The sequence below is a fragment of the Sorex fumeus genome, unplaced genomic scaffold, assembly GCF_029834395.1.
Source record: "Sorex fumeus unplaced genomic scaffold, SorFum_2.1 ptg000020l, whole genome shotgun sequence".
NCBI classification, from domain to species: Eukaryota; Metazoa; Chordata; class Mammalia; order Eulipotyphla; family Soricidae; genus Sorex; species Sorex fumeus.
In genome coordinates, this window is record NW_026606077.1 from 18,981,267 (window position 1) to 19,003,823 (window position 22,557).

Consider the following 22,557-nt stretch of genomic DNA (forward strand, 5'->3'; position numbering starts at 1 on the left):
GAAGAAATCCGAATGACCAAAAGGCACATGAAAAAATGCTCTTCATCACTAATCATCAGGGAGATGCAGATCAAAACAACAATGAAATATCATCTCACATCACAGAGACTGGCCCACATTCAAAAGAACAAAAGCAAAAGATGTTGGCATGGATGTGGGGAGAGAAAGAACTCTCCTTCACTGCTGGCGGGAATGCCAACTGGTTCAGCCCTTTTGGGAAACAGTATGGACGCTTCTCAAAAAATTAGAAATTGAGCTCCCATTTGACCCAGCAATACCAATTCTGGGAATATATCCCGGAGATGCAAAAAAAGTATAGTAGAAATGACATCTGCATTTGTATGTTCATTGCAGCACTGTTTACAACAGCCGGAATCTGGAAAAAAACCAAGTGCCTGAGAACAGGTGACTGGTTAAAGAAACTTTGGCACATATACACAATGGAATACCATGGAGCTATTAGAAAAAATGAAGTCATGAAATATGCATATAGGTGGATAAACATGGAAAGTATCATGTTAAGTGAAATGAGTCAGAAAGAGAGAAACAGACATAGAAAGATTGCACTCATTTGTGGAATATTAAGTAATACAATGGGAGACTAACCCCCAAGAATAGCAGTGATAAGTACCAGGAGGATTACTCCACAGCTTAGAAGCTGGCATCACATGCTGGGGGAAAAGGCAGCTCAGATAGAGAAGGGACCACCAAGTAAAAGGTGCGAGGAGGGCCTGCTCGGGATGGGAGATGCGAGCTGAAAGTAGACTATAGACCGAACATGATGGCCACTTAATACCTCTACTGCAAATCACAACACCCAAAAGGAGAGAGCAAAAGGGAATGCCCTACCACAGAGGCAGGGTGGGGTAGAGGGAATGGGGTGGAGGTGTGGGGAGGGATGCTGGGACCATTGGTGGTGGAGGGTGGGCACTGGTGGAGGGATGGGTACTTGATCATTGTATGACTGAGGTGCAAGCACAAAAGTTTGTGAGTCTGTAACTGTACCTCACAGTGATTCACTAATAAAAAATTTAAGGATAAATAAAATAAGATAAAATAAGTTAAATACTTGAAAAAAAGAAAAGAAAAAAGAAACTTTGGTACATCTACACAGTAAAATACTATGCAGCGGTTAGGAAACATTAAGTCATGAAATTTACTTACAAGTGGATGGACATGGAGAGTATCATGCTAAGTGAAATGAGCCGGAAAGAAAGAATCAGAAATAATAACCACTCATTTGTGGAATATAAAATAACAAGGACAGTAGAGACAACGGCCAGGAAGGTTGCTCCATGGTTGGAAGCCTGCCTAATGAGCTTGGGGAGATGGCAGCTGGGATAGAAAAGGGATCACTAAGTCAATGATGGTTGGAGGGATCGCTCGGGATGGGAGATGTGTGCTGAAAGTAGATAAAGGAACAAACATGATGATCTCTCAGTATCTGTATTGAAAACCATAATGCCCAAAGGTAGAGAGAGAGTAAGAGAGAAACTGTCTGTCATAGAGGTAGGGGAAAGGGTGGGATGGTGAGGAGGGATATTGGGGACATTGGTGGTCAAGAATGTACACTGGTGGAGGGATGGGTGTTCAATCATTGTATAACTGAAATCCGAACATAAAAGCTTTGTAACTGTATTTCAAGGTGATTCAATAAAAATAATCACTGTCATCCCATTGATCATCGAATTACTCAAGTAGGCAGAAGTAACAGCTTTATTCCTCCCAGACCTGAGATTTTAGCAGCCTCTTCTTACTCATCTTTTTCCAACAACTGGAGGCTCTTTCAGGGTCAGGGAAATGAGACCTGTTGTCATTACTATATTTGGCATATCAAAACTACACAGGGAGCTTGCCAGGCTCTGCCTGTGGGGGTGGGATACTCTCAGTAGCTTGCTGGACTCTCCAAGAGGCATATATTTATATATTTTTCTCTATGATTTGTTGCCTACCCATCAGATATGGTGTAGTAATTGTGGAAAATGGGTAGGAAGTGTCTTATAATGTGAGGCCACACCGTCTGGAAAGCAGCCTGGAGCTTGCCACCAGACTCTGCACCAGGCTGTGAGGCGCATGAGAGCCCTCCTCACCCGAAGGGATCCAGTCCCGGCAGCCGAACTCCACTACACAACCAAAAATTAATAAATAAATAATAAATAAATAAAATAGTATCCAAAACTATTAATACATAGGAATTAACTTTACTAAGGACGTGAAAAACTTAAAATTTTAAATCTCCATGGTGGGGGGAGGATGAAGAGGGCAGTGGAAAATGAAAAAATAGTCCATACTCATAGATTGAAATAATTAAATTGTTAAAATGATCACCCCCGGCAAAACATTCCACGGGTCCAATAAAAATTCCATAAAAATCCATGATATTTTTCAAGAACTTAAAGTCTACTAAAATCTGTATGGAGCCAATCACAAAACTTATCAAATAGCCAAGGCAATTTTGAGAAAAAAGAAGATAAGAGATACTGCATTCCTGACTTCAAGTTATACTATAAAGCTATAGCACTTAAAATTTTATGGTGCTGGAAAAGATAGGCTCTCAGATTTGAGAGTCCAGAGATTAAATCCTCAAATTTATGTTCAATTAATCTGTGACAAAGAAATCTGGAGCATAAAGTGGAGAAATGAAAACCTCTTGAATAAATAGAGTAAAGAAAACTGAAGAGCCACATGCAAAAGAATAAAATAGAACCATCATATTTCATACCATTCTCAAAAGTAATTCATGGACCAGAGTAACTTTTACTCACACAGCAGGGAGGGTGTTTGCTATGCATGCGGCTGACCTGCATTCAATCCCGGGCATCACATATAGTCCTCTGAGTCCTGCCAGGAGTGATCCCTGAGCTCAGAGCCAGGAGTAAGTCCTAGCACACCACTAGGTGTGCCCCACCCTCCCCTAAAAAAATTAAAATACTGTTTCATAATTTAAAATTTATTTTCCCTTCGCCCAAATATGCACACACACACACACACAAATTCACTAGCATACATTTAAAAAACTGATTTTCTAGGTCTTTTTCTTCACTTGGTCTAGCACTTTGAGCAATGTTAAATCACTTTGAAGTAAAGGTGAGAAAAATTAGTTTATGAAAATTATCAGAAGGGGCCTAGAGTGGAGTACAGAGGACAAGGCACTTGCCACATACACAGGCGACCCACATTCAATCCCCATCATCCTACATGGTCCCCCGAGCCCAATGAGGAGTAATCCCTGAATACAGAGCCAGGAGTGAGCCTGAACATTGCCAGGTATGGCTCAAGAGAGAGAGAGAGAGAGAGAGAGAGAGAGAGAGAGAGAGAGAGAGAGAGAGAAGAAAAAAATCATTTCTAGAAAAGGGTTTATTACAGAGATAATGAAACACAGAAAATAGAAAAACAACTGACAAAGCTGCTGTGCTGAAATACCTGTAATGGAGCAATAAATGATGTGAGGAGCAATCGTCTCTATATCTTCATACCCTAGGCCCATTGAAGACAGTTTTCCAGGAATATAGTTTTCCACAAATACATCACAGACAGCTGCAAGCTTGAAGGGAGAGATGGAGATGAATTACAGTTTTTAATGGTCCTCCAATTTCAACAATCTCCACATGGCAGAACTACAGTTTCAGTATACACAAATGAACCTGACTTTCATTTAGTCTAGAAAAATCATATAAAACATAGAATTGCCTAAATTTTGAATTTTTGATTTGGGTAATTTTAAATATTTAGATAAATTTAAATATTTAGAATCTGAAATTCTAAATACCTGAATTCTGTTCTCAATGCTAAATTAGATAAAAATAAATAAAACAATGACTACTTTAAATGTAAGAAATAGTTTACTGTTTGATGGTTCAATGTATTTTCAGAACTGTAAGTGAAGAAAATTAGAGCAACAAGTACACAGAAGATGTATGAAACATTTTAAACACATTAAAAACAATGTCTTTGCTACTCTACATCCTTATTGTACAATATTCCTCACTACATCATACACATTTAGACATTTCTGTCATAATTCTAAATTCCTTCAAAAGTGGTATTTGGCTGTAGGTGGGGTGTGGGGTGGATGCTTGGCCACACTTGGCTTTGTGCTCTGGGAATCATACGTGAATTCCAACCAGTGTTGTAGCCAGTCGCATAAAACGCAAGCACCTTAAGCAACCATACTGTCTCCCAAGCTTCTTATCCTTCCTTTTCAAAGAAATTTAAACGTGTTTCATAAAAAGAAAAAGATTAAACTACAACCCAGTGAATCAATAACTATCAGAAACCAGGCCTAAATTTTGATTCCCACACAAAAATAATTATTACAAAAATTACACTAGGTTAACCAGAAAAAGTCACTACAGTAATTCTTAAACACAGCCAAGTGCGTAATTCAATATTTTAAATCAGTTGCCATGGATTATCATACATATAGAACTATATTCACACACAAACTACTGTATATTTGTTTCAGGCAGTCAATATTTCAACACAGATCCCACTCCCAGAGTGATGTTCCCTCCACCAATGTCCCCAGCTTCCCACCCAGCCCCCAATGCTGCCCCCTTAGCAGACACAAACAAATCCACTTTCTATTGCTTGTTACAACAAAATGGCAAATGGAATTATCGGAAAATAGATCGCTAAAAGTCAAGTGTGACCACTGTTCTATCTCACAACAGTGTTACTAAAGTCATTATCTGAGGAATCACTGAGGGGACAGGTGTTATTTGAGCCTTCTGTGTTACTGTTCCCAGTCACTGAGCTTGGTGGGCTTCTACAAAACTTTCCAATCAGATTTGCTGTGCTCCTACTTAGCTGTCAGTGCTGTGAAATGTGGAGCTGTCGCTCAACCATGAACAGGTGGTGGCACTTCCAGGGGTCACAGAGCTGAATTATTCACATACTTAATGAAGCTGGGTGAGGGGGCTGCTGGACCTATCTGGAATGGAAGGAAATCTGTATGCCGTCCATTCCCAAAAGGTCACAGAGTTTTCAGCCCAGAGATCAATCTACCTGGAACGATTTGGAGACTTACTGGCTTGAAGAGGTTCAACTGTGGAGCTGGGCCGTCTATGTAGCAGAGAAGATGGGGTATTTGGCTGCTAGGCCTAGCCTGCCCCATTTCAAGAAGGCCACAGTTTTCAACCCAGAGAATGATCTACCAGGGACAATTTAGTGGTCTGATTATAGTACATTGTTTATTTTTTTAAGCAATCTTTAAAAAGGCAAAATTCATTCCTAGCCATGAGCTGTACAAAAATTGGGCCCAAGTAATTACTACTTTTTTAGATGGAAATCCCTAAATTTTAATTGAAGATATGCAAATAAACTGAGGCTGTCTGTTATTGTGTAACTGAATTTGAGGAATAACCAGGAATAAGCCCCAAGCACAGCCAGGTGTGACCTTCAAAAAATAATAATAAATAAAATCTGTAAGTGAATTCCTCAAAAAACATAGCACTATATAGCACTGTCCTCCCGTTGTTCATCGATTTGCTAGAGAGGGCACCAGTAACATCTCACAACAAATTGTGAGACTTGTTGCTACTGTTTTTGGCATATCGAATACGTCATAGGTAGCTTGCCAGGCTTTGCCATGCGGGTGCAATACTCTCGGTAGCTTGCCGGGCTCTCCGAGAGGGGAAGAAGAATCGAACCGGGGTCAGCCCGGGTCAGCTGCGTGCAAGGCAAGTGCCCTACCCCCTGTGCTATAAACCTAGAAAAAATATGACCCAGAAATATCACTCTTAGGTATATATACATAAGAATTAAAAATAGGGACCTAAATAGATGACCACCACTCAGGAGAAAAATGATAATTATATTAATACACATTACAGAGAAAGAACTTGTAAGATAATGTTCATAGCAGCATTATATACAACAGCCAAAATTTAAGAATAACAGATGTCCACAAACAGATGAATCCATAAAATAGAATGTTATTCAATACGTGAAAAAAATTTGGAACCAGAGTGATAGCCCATAGCAGGTAGGACAGTTGCTCTGTGTGCGCATCCACCCGGGGCTTCAATCCCCAACATTCACATGGTATCCTGTGCTAGCCAGGAGCAATTCCTGAGCACAGAGCAAGGAGTAAGCCCTGAGCATATCAAGTGTGGTCCAAAAACAAACAAACAAAAAAAAGTCTAACAAATGCCACAATATGGAGAAAGCTTGAATACACTATGATAAGTGAAATTAATCAGACACAAAAGCACATATTAATTTATTGATATGAATTATCCACAAGAGGTAAATTTACAGACAAAAAGTAAGTTAGTGTAAAACTGAAATAACATGGATTTAAAATTAAAAGAACCTAATTCTGAGTTATCATCATTGGCCATAATTTAGAGCTAGAATTGCTGGGCAAGATCAGAAAGAAGGAAAGTGATATTAATCATTCAACCACTCATAATTAAATCCATAAAATAATTATATAGATTTATGTCGAAGGAAATCCATATTCATAGGAGATATATTCTGAAGGACGCAAGGGCAAGGTTACATGAAATCATCCCCTTTCAGACAGTCAAAAACATACACACAAGAAATACAAGCACACTCCATGATCACTGGAGCATCATTTATACCCCATTAGACATTTCCCTCTAACAAAAATGAGGATTCTAATATTTACTTCACCAGGCAAGATTTAAAGAGATCACATAAGAGATAATGTAAGTGAAATGTCCAGCTCCTAAGGTTTGGTAAAGAGAAAGCACAGTCAATACAAATTAGTAATATAATAAGACACATTGATAGAATAAAAAATTGTACAAGTTAAAAGTGAAATCATACTATCAAGGTAATTTTAAATCCTCATGACATTTAAAAATACTGTTAATTCTTATGTTTAAATCCCGACTTAGAATCAAGTTGCTAAGACCTGTCTCACAAAGAGAGAATACTGTACCTCTTTGATGATTTTCACCCCTTTCGGATTCTTGATATTAACAACGATACTCTAAAAATTGAAAAAATACATATCGAAATAGATTCATAAAGGTTTTTCTCATTTACAGTTCAATAAGTCACACATAGCATAGACGCCTCTTAAAACAAATCTATTTTTCCATAAAATATTTAAATCATTTTTTACTATTTAAATCATTTTTTTACTATAATCCTTATTATCATCAAACACTAAAAATGAAAATAAAATAAGTAACCATGCCTTGTTAATTACTTAGAAATCACTAAGTGATTAGTAAATGTAAAGAATCAATGATTTCTCCCTGAAGTAGTTTCCATTATAAGCCATCATTCTCAGTAAATGAAGTTAATAGAAAAAGAAAGATTAGCAAAAAGTTCTATCCTACTATTTTCATTTGATATCTAATGAATAAAATTTCAACTTAATCAAAATATTATTTCTATCTATAAAAATATTAAAGCAAGCCATGATGATATCAAAATTTTGTTATTTTAAGAGAATTACACAAAGAAAACCAAAAAAAAAAAAAGGTATATAACTCTTACTTTTTTATTTCGATTAACACTGAGAAAATAAGTACTTTCTGTCCCAACAAAAGGTGGCCCCCAAGCTCGTGTATCATCACCAACTCCTGGAAATAATAGTATGAGTTATTAATTCTGAAGGGAGTTAGGGCCATGCCTTTTTACTCAGGGATTATTCCTGACCAGTGCTTAGGAAGTGCTGGAGGGAACAAATGCAGTGCAGGGATCTGACTCCTGCTGGCATTGCAAAGCAAACACCTTTATCTAACTCCTATTGGCCATTTGCAGAGCAAACATCTTAAATACTCTGTACTATCTCTCTGGCTGAGACCTAAAAATATTTTTTTTAAGGTTCTGTAGCTTTCATACATAACAGAATCCAACACCACACCCTCCACCAGAGTGTCCACATTTATCCACCACCGTCCCAGACCTCCCCACCCCTCCCACCCAACCCCCACACACACACTTTTCTCCTCTATGGAAAGCTTCACACAGAAGTTTCTGCTGCCTTTGGGCATTCATCATGCACCAACATGTTCTTTTATATCCCACAATTAAGAGACAATTCATGTAATTTTTAACCCTAACATATCATAAGACATTTCAAACCAACAGGTTCACATACCATATATATTCAAAGGAAACTAAATAAAGTTAGCTGAAGACTTTAGGTTGGAACCAACAACCTAAAGGAGAACTAATGGAGTTTTAAGAATTGTCCAAACTCATTTACCCATCAGGTAAATGTTTCCATACCTTCTTTCACTAAAGTGCACCCCTGAAAATCAAAGTTTAGAAGAAAATAACCCACTGTCAGTTTAGATTTAATAATGGCAAATTTGAGAAGAAATTGTTACCCAGTTTCTTGGCAAATAAGTCAGTTTTAGGTTTCCCTGGTATTAAATGTGTAAAAAAATACTGTTATGCAAAACATTTTTGTTAAATATCATTTAAATCTGAAAAATATAAATGATTCTTTATGTAAAGTGGAATCTAAGTGATGATCAAAAAATAAATCTATTGAGTTTTTGCACTCACAAATCAAAAAAGGGAAATATACAATAGAAAATGTCTATGATTTGCAATACTATTTAAAAGGAACATGTCATTCATCTAGATTTTGCTTCAAAGTAAAAGTTTAAAAACATCAAAAATACATTTTATTCTGGACATCTACTTCAAGGAATTATGAACTGTATTTTTTTTAATTCAAAGATATCATTAAAAAGAATAATAGCTTTACCTGGTCTTTCCACCTTTATAATTTCTGCTCCAAGATCTCCTAAGTTCATAGTAGCAAAAGGTCCTGCCAGGACTCTGTAATGTTAACCATAATAAATCCGTTATCATCCTAAGGCTGTTTATATTGTTATTAATAGTTCATCAACAGACAATCTAACATAATGTAAGAATAAAATTGTTAATTGCTTTAAAAAGTAACTTGACTATCTGTATCAAGAGCTTTCCTTGTAGAATTCTAAACTAAGGAAAATCAAAAGATTTTCCAAGACAAATGTGTATATATAAAGAATTTTTTTTGGCTTTTTGGGTCACACCCAGCAATGCTTAGGGGCTACTCCTGGTGGTGCTTGGGGGACCTGGCTATGGGATGCCGGGGATCAAACCCGGGTCGGTCATGTGCAAGGCAAATGCCCTAAAATATTTCCAGTCCCAAAGAAGCCAAATTTAAGAGAGTCATACATTTGGAGATTATTAGGTAATTATGTCATAACTGAATAATGAAATATCAACTTATATTTTTGCTGAATTTTCAGTGATCTGGAAAGATATTCAGAGCATTATATTTAATATTTGGGTAAACTGTAATTATAATATAGCTCAAATTATTCTTTTTAAAATTATATATTTAGGGGCTGGAGCAATAGCACAGCGGGTAGGGCATTTGTCTTGCACGTGGCTGACCCGGGTTCAATTCCCAGGATCTCATAAGGTTCTCCAAGTATCGCCAGGAGTAATTCCTGAGTGCCTGAGCCAGGAGTAACGCCTGTGCAACAACGGGTGTGACCCCCCTCAAAAAAATATATATGTATATATTTATCTTAGAAATACATAAATACTATAGCCATCTTCTCTTAAACCATAGAATTACAGGTGGAATTCTTTGTAAATTTTCAATAATAAGTATATACATACCCTTTTATAATCCAAATAATTTTTTTGAGTAAAAGAAAAAACTAACACCAACCCATAAATGAACCAAAACAAACCTGGTTAGATCAAGAATTTTTATACCCTCCAATGGCTTCATTTTGTGAACACCTGCCAAAACACAAAAGATATTTGTAGACTATGATTACTACTTTCAGGAGGCAGAATACATAATTTCTCATATTGTTTTAAGTAATCTCTGTTACTGATCAAGTGTTTGGGTTTGGATTTTGGCTTTTGGGCCACACCCAGCAGTGCTCAGGGTTTACTCCTGGCTCAGCACTCAGTAATCACTCCTGGCGGGCTCAGAGGACCCTATGTGGCACCCGTGATCAAACACTGGTTGGGTGGATGCATGGCAAAGGCCCTACCCGCTGGACTATCTCTCTGCCCCCTTTTCTTCACAGTAATTTTACTTTATATATAACAGATACCTTGCTCTAATCCAGATCCAATTAAGTCAGTCTATAAAAATTAAGGGCTGGAGCAATAGCACAGTGGTAGGGTGTTTGCCTTGCAAGTGGCCAACATGGCTGACCCGAGTTCAATTCCTCCGACCCTCTCGGAGAGCCCAGCAAGCTTCTGAGAGTATCTTGCCCACACAGCAAGGCCTGGCAAGCTACCCATGACGTATTCAATATGCCAAACACAGTAACAAGTGTCACAATGGAGATGTTACTGGGCCTGCTTAAGAAAATCTATGAACAGGAGGACAGTGACAGTGATAAAAATTAAAGTCTCTAAAGATCACAATCACCTCCTAGTCTAACTACTGCTTAGAGGAAGTAGAAAAAGAACAAAAATATTCCTTCCAAAGACCTGCTGGTCCTTTTAACTAGTGGAAGCCTTATTATCTCTTTTTAAGAAGGCAGACCACAATAGGATGTGCATTAGACAGATGATACTACTTTTTCCAATTTCACTGAACAACTATGAAATACTGGCATTTGGTGGAACCTATATTTCAAAGACTTTCAATTCTAAAAGGAGCCTGTCAGGACTCTATATTTCAGACTGATGGATTATACTGCCAGCAGCACCTACTGAAAACATAGTCAAGACGGATAATGAATGGCTGGGTTGGAAATAGTAAGATGAAAGGTATGGAGAAAATTGCTGCAGTCAAGAAACTTTCTGGTTAACCGCTCAAGGTAGCACCAGCAATTACCCCAAGGCTGAGAATATGCAACCATGAGCCCTAACCACTGCACTGTCTCCCAGTCCCAATACTATCATCACTATTATTATAGTGATGATGATCATTATCATTACTATTATAGTTTAGGTAACATGCTTGCAATAGTGTTAAAGCCTTTGTGAATAAAATTTAAAGTAAGCCATTTGTGAGCCATTAAATTAAGCCATTTATGACCAAATAATAAGATACTATGAGGCTGAGCAAAGTTCTTCTCTATCAAAACATCATTTAAATATCATCAACGTTGGTAAGCTGTAGCTGTATGAACTTTAAACTCCAATTAAAGATACCATAAAGCTAAAAATAAGAAATGACAGATGGAAGAGATTAAAACATTTATAATAAAAATTAAAATTACTGGGCCAGAGTACAGCAGGTATGGCACTTGTCTTGCATGCGGCTGACCCTGATTGGATTCCTGGTACCACATATGGCTCCCCCAAGCCTGCCAGTAGTGATTCCTGAGCAGAGTCGGGAGTCAATCCTGAGCATATCCAAATAGCCTCCTCTCCTCAAGAAAAGAATTACCATGATCATTTTTGAAAGGATCTTTCTCTCCTCAGCCAGTCAAACAAAACGTGGTGAAATGGGCACTGTTGTATTACAGGGCAACAATCTTTTAGTAGAGCAATTTGACATTTTCCAGTAAAACTATGAAATGCTGTGATCAGGGTAAAGCAATTGCAGTCGTATCCCCAGCACCACTAACATCATTTGATCAATTTCCCTCCACTGATGGGATTTAATTCACAGAAACAACTGCAGTGTGAACATGGGTTTACGTGGGCATTTATGGCTGGGCCAAGGAATGGCTATACAGGTGAAGACAGGTATTCAAACTCCAGCACCACTGTCTGTGGAGACCAGACAAGGCACTTGCCTTCTATGTAGTTGACCCACAGTGAATCCCCGCAACATATGGTCCTCAGAGCACTTAGAAGAGTGATCCCTGAGCACAGAGCCAGGAATAGGTTCTGACCACAGCCACATGTAGCCCCAAAACAAAGACAAAAATACTTCCTGTATCAATTATCAAATTGTTCAGCAGAAAGGCAGTATTAATACCAGCAACAACAACAACAAAAGAAGTGGTCTTAATTTTCTTCCATAAACCTGAATATGGTCTCTTAGCTTTGAGGAACCTTTCAGTGCTCCAAATTTTGAGTTAAAATTTTAGATGTCAGGGGCTGGAGCAACAGCACAGTGGATAAGGGCATTTGCCTTGCACACAGTCGACCCGGGTTCGATTCCCAGCATCCCATATGGTCCCCTGAGCACCGCCAGGGGTAATTCCTGAGTGCAGAGCCAGACGTGACCCCTGTGCATCACCGGATATGACCCAAAAAGAAAAAAAAATTTACATGTCATTTATTATTTTAAAGTTCATTTCATAACTTCTGATATTAAACATTATTATCTTTTTCATTTTTCTCTTATAAATTATCTGTGTTGTTGGCCTGTATTTCCACAGATACATTTTTCTTGTAATTTTGACAGATTCCTTACGCAGTAAGGATATTGACTTTTATTAATTATATTTTTCCCAGGGCCATTCCCAAGATAGCATAGGAGGTAGGGCATTCCCTTGCACACAGCTGACCCGGGTTCAATTCCTGGCAACATATATCATCCCCTGAGCACTGCCTGGGTGATCCCTGAGTACTACTGGGTGTGTAAAAACAAGAACAAAATCCCTATCTGCTCTTTGTGTTTTCAAAATTCTTTTGGAATTTAAACTTCTTTTAAAAAAATGATGTTAGAATTTAACTTTCAAAAAAAATTTTTCCCTTTTTCAGGGTTAAGACTATCCACATTTTCAGTGTTTTTTTTTAAAAAGGATTCACAGAACTCAGCATACAGTTGTATTCATGACTACGATTTTATATCAAAATAACAGGACAGCATCAGTAAGGTGGAAAAGGCAGCCTGAATAAATCTATACGCAAGCTTCTTATGTCCTCTGTTCCCAGAGGGGTTAAACCGAACATGTTTTCTTCAGGAACAAAACAATCACTAACGGGACCAGAGCGGGTAGGGCATTTGCCTTGCACAAGGCAGAGCTGGGTTCGATCCCTGGCATCCCAAATGGTTCCCTGAGCACTGCCAGGAGTAATTCCTGAATACAGAGCCAGGAGTAACCCCTGAGCATCAATGGTGTGACCCAAAAATCAAAAAAATAAAAAATAAAAATAATCAATAACATATGCAATATTACTGTACTGTGAAGTTAAAATTCAACATGTTATTTAGACCCTTCACATATAAACTCTTTGAGATATGGTAGTCTCAAGTTCCAAACTCCAAGAAGAAACAGTTACTCAACATAAATCAAATTGTTTGAACAAATCTTCTACATACTCATATTATTCAGGTAGTACTTCAAGTGTCAGGTTTCCAAATGCCAACCGAGAGCCATATTTACAAGAAGTTTCTTCAAGAGATAGCAGCCTGGGATGTTATTTTAACTATTCACTGGAATCATATTTATACAATTCCAAATCATATAAGTGATTACAACATACATTATGTGTAGTTGGTTACCCAAAGCCAAGACTCTTACTCTTAGGTGAAATTCATAAGGCTTTTATTTTCCAATTTAAATATTTAAATTATTCAAAGTTCATTTTTCTAATATATGCTTCATAGTTTAGAGCAATTATTTTTTCTTGTTATTTTCTTAAGAATTTCAAGTTTTGTCTGGAAAGAAAGATGGCGGCCGCACGGGAGCCTTGTGGAAAGCGGGTTTGAGCCGGGCTCGGGGGGGGAGCAGCGGGGACCTCATGGGAAGGGGGGCTTTGTGGGCCGTCCCCCACGCCCCACCGGGGTCGCCAGCTGCCCCCCACGAGCGGCTCTCCGGCACGGCCACGGCCCCGGAGGCACAAGGACTTAGCACAGAGAACCAGCCGCTTGGAGCAGAAAAGCAAATGGACTTGTGTTGATCCGCGCCACCAAGCCTGCCCGGAGGGGGAAGGGCGTTGACCAGCCCGCCCGTTCCTCTCTGGAAAGAAAGATGGCGGCCGCACGGGAGCCTTGTGGAAAGCGGGTTTGAGCCGGGCTCGGGGGGGGAGCAGCGGGGACCTCATGGGAAGGGGGGCTTTGTGGGCCGTCCCCCACGCCCCACCGGGGTCGCCAGCTGCCCCCCACGAGCGGCTCTCCGGCACGGCCACGGCCCCGGAGGCACAAGGACTTAGCACAGAGAACCAGCCGCTTGGAGCAGAAAAGCAAATGGACTTGTGTTGATCCGCGCCACCAAGCCTGCCCGGAGGGGGAAGGGCGTTGACCAGCCCGCCCGTTCCTCTCTGGAAAGAAAGATGGCGGCCGCACGGGAGCCTTGTGGAAAGCGGGTTTGAGCCGGGCTCGGGGGGGGAGCAGCGGGGACCTCATGGGAAGGGGGGCTTTGTGGGCCGTCCCCCACGCCCCACCGGGGTCGCCAGCTGCCCCCCACGAGCGGCTCTCCGGCACGGCCACGGCCCCGGAGGCACAAGGACTTAGCACAGAGAACCAGCCGCTTGGAGCAGAAAAGCAAATGGACTTGTGTTGATCCGCGCCACCAAGCCTGCCCGGAGGGGGAAGGGCGTTGACCAGCCCGCCCGCTCCTCTCTGGAAAGAAAGATGGCGGCCGCACGGGAGCCTTGTGGAAAGCGGGTTTGAGCCGGGCTCGGGGGGGGAGCAGCGGGGACCTCATGGGAAGGGGGGCTTTGTGGGCCGTCCCCCACGCCCCACCGGGGTCGCCAGCTGCCCCCCACGAGCGGCTCTCCGGCACGGCCACGACTCCAGGGCACAGAAACCAATCTCTTAACTAGCTAACTTTTAATAGAAATTCTTCCAGGGTCAATAAGTAAAATAGCAGAAATTCAAAACCGCGCGACATCATTTTATTCTTAAACCAAGTTGTAGAAAGCAAATCATTTCACAACGCTGTTTCGGCATGTCTGATTGGGGGGGGGGGGGTCGTAAACTCTAAACAATAATTGTGCATCTTCTATCGAAATAATCTATCTAGTCAAAGTAGATAGAGTATTAACTAGAACTCATCTGCCTCACAGGAATTGGGAGGGGTGGGAGGTGGGGGTCTATTGGGGTTCGGGGTTAAAAATGAGTATTGGTAAAGGGAAATGTGTTCGGTATCTACATGACTGAGACCTAAACCCGAAAGCTCTGTAACTTTTCCCACAGTGATTCAATAAATAAATAAATTATAAAAAAAAAAAAAAAAAAAAAAAAAAAGAAAGGCTGAAGAGGAGGTTTGCTCCATGGCTTGGAGGCCAGCCACACATGCTAGGGGAAAAGGGAGCTCAGATAGAGAAGGGAACACCAAATAAAGGGTGTTGGGAGGATCCTCCCAGGATGGGAGAAGAATGCTGAAAGTAGACTATAGACCAAACATGATTGCCACTCAATGCCTCTTTTGCAAACCACAACACCCACAGAGGATGGAGGGTGGGAGGGATACTGGGATTCGTGGTGGTAGAAAATGGGCACTGGTGGAGGGATGGGTACTTGATCATTGTATAATTGAAACCCAAGCACAAAAATTTGTAAGTCTACAACTGTACCCCTGGTTTGTCACTAATAAAAATTTAAAAAAAAGAAAAAGAAAGGCTGAAGAAAAAAAAAAAAATAAAAAAAAAAAAAAGAATTTCAAGTTTTTTACCAAAATTGATATATTTTGGAAAATGCAAATAACTTGAACAGTAATTGACAAATATGAATATATAAATTCTTGTGATAATAAATTTTATTTACTCATTTAAAATAAAAATTGTCTAGAAAAACATTCACATTTATATTTTCCTTGAAATTAACACATTCTGTCAGTAATTTTATTATTTTTATGGGAAACCTAAACACAAGTTAATATAATGATACCTATACCCTTAGTGAAAATATTAGTCTAAAGAAAGCAAATACAAAATTAAAAAATTGTGCTTTACTACCAAAAATAATGTATACATACATAAAATTTTAAAGATAACTACTAACAGATTTTGGCTCTCAATGACTTGAAAACAAGTTTCTTCTGATACCTGACTTTATCAGTAAGAGCAATATTCAATATTCAATACCTCCTTCTGTATGTATTCAATGCAGGCCTAACCCTATCTAGGAGTTCACAACACATTCCCACAATGCAGTTAATTTAGTGCATTATACTACTGGCAATCTGTAACATGAGAAGGCTAATGACAATATCTTTATTTTATTATCACTTGATCACTTGATCATTTGACATCCCCAAATAAAAAAGGCCCTCCCGTTGATCGTCGATTTGCTCGAGCGGGCCCAGTAACGTCTCCATTGGAGACTTTGTTGTTACTGTGTCTGGCATATCGAATACTCTCGGTAGCTTGCCGGGCTCTCCGAGAGGGGCGGAGGAATCGAACTCGGGTCGGCCATGTTGGCCGCTTGTAAGGCGAATGCCCTACCGCTGTGCTATCACTCCAGTTTTATTATCACTTGATCACTTGATCATTTGACATCCCCAAATAAAACTCATCTATTTGCTTGAAGGGCACCAGTAACGTCTCCATTCATCCCTGCCACATTCTAGTGTAGCCCAATGGCATCTGCTTGCTCCAGGAACATGAAGAGCCTCAAACCAATCGTTCAGGGTCTTGATGAAGAAGTCTAACCATCTCATAGGTGTGTGCCCCGTAATCTTCTGATGTCCTGTGGAATCCAGTCAGTAACAGCTCTAGTCCAGCTGTCATCTCCAAATCTCATTATGTGTCCAGCCCATCTGATTTTCAACACCTTGACAAACAAGACAGCGTCCCTGATTCCCAATCATCAATGGAGATCAGAACTCCCAATTCTTTCTTTCTCTCACTTGAGTGAAGCATGATACTCCAAGTATAGCTCTTTTGATTCCTCTTTGGGAGACGCGAACAGTGTTCTCATCCTGTTTTCATAGGGCCCAGGTCTCTGAGGCGTACGTTAATGCAGGAAGAACAATGGAATCGAAGAGATGGGCCCAGAGCTAGAGGTTCTTCGTCCTCTTAGCTATTTCTTCAACGTGATTGAAGGCGTTCCAAGATGCTCTCTTCCTCCTGTGCAACTCAGGTGCCAGGTCATTTGTCATGTTGAGTTTTCATCCTAGGTACACATAACTGCTTCATTCAGAGATGTTCATTCTGTTAAGAGAGAATGGAATGTCAGGACCAAGTCTGTTTCTAATAAACATTGTCTTCATGAGATTCAGCAGCAATCTGACCTTTCCACACTCAAGGTCAAAGTTCGCCAGTATTTGTGCTGCTTGGCTAATGTTTGGTGTTATTAGAACAAGGTCATCAGTGAAGCGGAGATGGTGTAGTTGCCGACAGTCTATCTTCACTCCCATTACTTCCCATTCCAGTCGTCGCATGATGTTCTTGAGGGTGGCATTGAAGAGTTTTTGGTGAAATGGTATCACCCTGCCAAACCCCTCTCTTGATGTAGATGATAACTCCCTTGTAGAATGGTGAGATCCTGGTAGTGAATTCGTAATATAGCTCACAGAGGATCCTGATGTATTGAGTTTGACTCTCCTGTTTGGCTAGGGTTTTGATGACCGCTTCAGTCTCAACAGAATCAAAGGCTTTCTTTAAATCAATGAATGTTAGACAGAGCGGCATCTTGAACTCCTGAGAAACCTCAATGACCTTGGTCACTGTGTGGATATGGTCAATCGTGCTGAATCCTTTTCAGAACCCAGTTTGCTCGCATGATTGTTCTTCATCTAGTATTCTGCCAATCCTCTTCAGGATGACTCGAGTGAACAGCTTGTAGACAACAGACAACAGGCAGATTGAGCGATAGTTGCCAATGTCGTGGATGTCTCCCTTCTTGTACAGTAGTACAGTCCTGCTGGTTTTCCACTGGGACGGAAACTTGTCAACATGAACTTGGCCATGAGCATTGATTCATTTGAATAACAACCCGAATCAGATGATAACACTTGAATAGATGTGGCTCACTGCCAGCAGTTTCTATCTTCGTTGTCTACGCACCAACATCCAATTATGATGAAGAAGAAATTAAAAAGTTCTACGTGGAGCTGGAGAAGTTCTACAAAGAAGACCACCCCTTCTACAAGATCATTGTTGGTGATTTTAATGCCAAGATAGGACCGAGAAGATCAGCCGAAGAACTCCACATCGGGACCCATAGCCTAGAATGGAATGAACAGGGTGAGAGACTGTCTGAGTTCATCACGTTGCCCAAGACCATCCATGATAACTCACAGTTCCAGAAGGATGAATCTAAACGTTGGGCATGGGAGTCTCCTGGTTGACAGTTCCACAACAAAACTGACCACATCATATTTAATGGACGGTTTTGCCTGACCGATGTCGCTGTTGTCCCAAAATTCCAAACGGGATCAGACCACCGTCTCCTTTGTGCAAAATTCTACTTCACAGAGTGGGGAGAAAGGACTGCAAAGTTTAAGAAGAGAACTCCCAGAACGACCACCAACTGGGAGCTCTTTCGTACTATTGCTGCAACATAGGAAGATGCCGTCATTGACGACATTGATGAAGAATACGATTGACTGGTTCAGCACCTCCATGATTGTGTGAGGACCGCCAAGAGAAAGCCACAAAAAGATGCCTTATTTTATTATAAAGAATTTTATTACAGAAGTTTCAGAAAACATTCTTTGTATGTTTAAATATTTAAGGAAAATCTTAGCTGTACTTATCAATATTTCTACAGACAGAAATTATTAAACAGGCCTCTGACTGGACCAGCAGGAGAGAAGGCTTCACAGATTGGCAGTGAGAAGAAGCAGAGTCCAGAACCGCACCTGCCTAGGCAGCAGGGTGCTTCGCAGAGTGTAAGACTCAGGAGGCCTTCAGATCCCAGTAGGGAGAAGCCACGGCAGCACCTGAGCCTACTGCTGGGCTAGAAGGGATCCATCCCCAAAAGTATGGCAGGAAGGCCCTGGCCCAGCTGGAGAGCCAGGGGTCTGGGTTCTATTGCTTATTCAAGGCCCAAGGCTAGACAGAATTCTTGTATGTGTCCAGTGTGACAAAACCTTCAATCCCCACTCCAACCAGAAAACAGCCCAGTGGATCCACACTGGGGAGAAGCCTCCCAAGTGCTCTGAACGTGGGAAGGGCTTCTTCAAAGCTCCCACCACATCTGCCACACATACATCCACCCGGATAAGCTTTACTAGTGTAACAGGTGCCAGGAGAGCTTCCCGAGGGCTCAGATCTCATCACCACCAGCAGGATCACATTGGCCACTGTCCCTATCTCTGTGACTCCTAGGCAATAGCTCCTGCCAGAGCTCCACGCTGGCTGTGCTGATCACCAAACCCCCCTGGAGCCAATGATCACATCTGCTGCATGGAGAAGCTTTCATCAGCAAGAGGCCCCCATCAGCAAGAGGCCTTAGGACAGCACTAAGTGTGGGCAGACTTTCAGTGTATTTCCAATGATATGGATTCCTGGGGGGGAGGTGGCGGGGGGGGGGGGCGTTGCAGAGGGGAGGCACAGCCTAGTGGAGGAAGATCTCCCTTAGCCTCAAATCTTCCCTTATGTTCTAGAGAACGGTTTCCTAGGAAGTCACAAGAAGCAACTCTTGAGTAAAAATACTTTTTTTTTAAATTTTCAGGCTTATTTCCCTGGAAAATCAGAGGGTACATTCTTAGCTTTATCTCCGTGGGATAGGTGTGTGAGTAGGGTAGCACCTGTACGCAACGCTAGAATACCATTCCCCAGCCCTTAAGGACATACCTGTGTGATGGGCATCACTGCCTGCGGTCCTCCCAGTGATGAATGAAGTGCTCAGGGCATGGTGCCACAACCTGCTTGCTCCTGATGCTCTGATCCGTATGCCTGACCAGGTGAAGCCACCTGTGACAAGGGGAGCTTGTGGTCAGCCTTAGAATGAAAGAAGTCCTCTGGGAGCAGGGACCTAGGGATCTCACTTTCCCCTCCTCTGCTACCTCAGCCACACCTCACACATTCTTTCCCTGAGTCATTCACAGTAAAACCCTTCAAAGAAAGAAAATAAATTTTTAAAAGAAATTATTAAATATATTACCTTTCCCTAGAAGTATTTTATGTCAAAAATGTAAGTTCTTAACTCTTTTTATTCATTTTCAGCCTGAAAATAAGCATTTGGTTTCTAAAGGAGAAGCAAGTTATTATGCATAGACCAAGAAACAGCATTTTCCCCACTGGTATTGTATGAGAGCCAGTGTAGGTTAGGCCTGCACAAAAACAGGCTTAATGGGAAAGGTTCCCCAGATTACTACTCTAGGAGTTTGTATGTCAGCTGCCAAGTTGACACCTTTCCCGAGAAAGGAAGGCAAAGGGAGGTAAGCACGTTTTCCTTTAAGAAAGGGAAAGATACCTGGATTCTTATGCTTTGGAATGTAATTTCTCCTGGGGAAAGATAATAGTTAAGCAATCTCAACCTTGAGAATGTCTCTGAGTTTGAGATCTCTGTGAAACATAATCTCCTGGAGTCCTCTGGGTATCCTGTCATCTTTTAACTCCCAAAGATTACCCTTTACCCCAGGTCCTTGTTTTCTTGGCTTAGAAAATACTGATCATGCAAAAAAATAAATAAATAAATAACTCTTCTCTATAATCAGTAGCAGGACTAAACTAACTTTATATCTGCACCACTCATTAATACCTGACACCACCTAAAATACTGGCTTTCCTTTCAGAAAGTGCTGAAAATCCCTGAGGTGCCCCAGAACCTTGGAGGGGAGGGGAGGAACCATGAGCTAAGATCGGAGATTCCAATTATTTCTTCAAACACAGTCCAACTGCTCTCATTTTTTGGTGGGGCCTTGGACTACCACCCAAGCAGTTCTCAGAAGGTCTAGGAATGATTCTCTCCTATGATTCTTGGACAACTGGGCCAGAGGTTCAATTTGAAGGCCTGAGGACTTGGCACTATTCTGGTCCCAAAGGGTTGGAGACTTCCCAGGGCCAGCACAGAGGTGCTGGGGCAGCAGGACGACACCCAGGAAAGCTCAGAAAACCATGCAGTGCCAGGATCAAGTCTGGATCTGGTACACATATGACCGAACCCCTGTTGATTACCAAATATTATTTATTGGTATTTTCCTCCCAGCATATTAGTAGAGTTTGGTTATGTGGGGATGAGGAGAAGCAGAATCTTCAGAAGATATCCCCTTCAAACCATACTTGAAATATGGTGTCAGAGATAGTAAAGGGTCAGAGATAGTGAAGAGATCTAGAAGTTTACCCTATATGAGACAGATCCCAGTTTGACCCCACAGCACCAGAACTGCTCAGAGTGGCCCCAGACTCCCTGGACACCATTTAGGAAGCCTCTCTCCACCCCAAAGTCTTAAGTAACCTAAATAAAGACCCTCAATCTTTTTTTTTTTTTTTTGCTTTTTGGGTCACACCTGGCGATGCACAGGGGTTACTCCTGGCGGTGCTCAGGGGACCATACGGGATGCTGGGAATCGAACTCAGGTTGGTGCAAGGCAAACGCCCTACCCGCTGTGCTATCTCTCCAGCCCCAAGACCCTCAATCTTGTAGAAACAGACAAGGTCTCACTTACTCTTACACCTACCATTTCTTTGATTGGGTATTACTTCTTACATTAGTGTAAAAAGTTTAAGATACGACCACAAAGATAATCAGTTCTTACTGGTACTCTGCATACAGCTCCTGAGTACTAAGCTCCCTGATGACATGCCAAGAGGGTGTTGGGGTGGAGCTACAGTACAGTGGGTATGACACTTGCCTTATGCGTGGCAGACCCAAGTTCCATAGCTGGCACCATATATGAGCCCCACCAGAAGTTGTTCCTGAGTGCAGAGCCAGAAATAAGCCTTGAACAGAGCCAGGTGTGTCCCCTGCCACCCCAAAAAAGTGTCCTCCAGGGATTATGGTGCCACCAGCAGGCCAACCTGTACCTGCGGGGCAAGTGCATCAGCAGCCTGATGGTGCCTTCAGGCTTCCTGATACCCCAAAATTACCACTGTGCCTTTGGCCAGACCCAACAACTAGGGGCCAGTTTACCAAGAAATTAAATGGCCAAAAGTTAGGTATGTGGGAGCCACACCCACAAACCACCTCCAGTTCAGCTACACAAGCTCATTTATTGGCTTTATTTCAGAAACCCATAAATAAATCATGAAAGAGATCAAAAGCCACAGTTAATCTCAGACCCACACACATGGCTGAACAGACTGGGATAAATCAGAGGGGGGCGGGCTGGCCTGTGCCTACCCAAGCAGAGCCCCCAGCAGCCAACTGCTTCCACAATCCAAAACCACTGCCATACACTAACCTCAGCCTGACTCCACTGACTCAGGACGGATCTCACCAGATATAATCTGCTAAATATTCAGGTCTTGTGACTGAAATCTCCAGGCTTGGAGACCCGAGTTCTCCACTGACCCAGGTTCAATTCCCAGCATTCCATATGGTCCCCTGAGCACCGCCAGGAGTAATTCCTGAGTGTAGGGCCAGGAGAAACTCCTATGTATCACCGGGTGTAACCCGAAAAGCAAATAATAATGATGATGATGATGATGATGATGATGAAATCTCTAGGCTTTCTCAGGGTTGGGGTGGGCTCCCCCACCTCCCTGTACTTCTGGAGGCCTTAGCAGTCACATCTGTACCTCAAAGCTGCCACCCAATTTAAAAATTAGTCCAGCCTTACCATCCCGATAAAAATACCGAATGCTCTGAACAAATACTATGACCTCGTGGCACCTGTATTGCAAACCATAATGCAG

At 41.5% G+C, this 22,557-nt stretch overlaps 1 protein-coding gene across 3 annotated transcripts in view; it reads right to left on the minus strand.

The window, feature by feature from the left end:
• The window catches only part of SUGCT (succinyl-CoA:glutarate-CoA transferase), a 1,062,570-nt gene that overhangs the window by 1,038,364 nt on the left and 1,649 nt on the right, over positions 1-22,557 (minus strand). For all 3 annotated transcript variants that reach the window (XM_056113530.1, XM_056113532.1, XM_056113531.1), the window contains exons 2-7: positions 19,552-19,671; positions 9,690-9,741; positions 8,705-8,778; positions 7,480-7,565; positions 6,914-6,964; positions 3,424-3,544 (exon numbers count right to left, since the gene is read on the minus strand). In XM_056113530.1, coding sequence (XP_055969505.1) covers positions 3,424-3,544; positions 6,914-6,964; positions 7,480-7,565; positions 8,705-8,778; positions 9,690-9,741; positions 19,552-19,671 — 504 coding nt within the window. The remainder of the gene's footprint in view (positions 1-3,423; positions 3,545-6,913; positions 6,965-7,479; positions 7,566-8,704; positions 8,779-9,689; positions 9,742-19,551; positions 19,672-22,557) is intronic.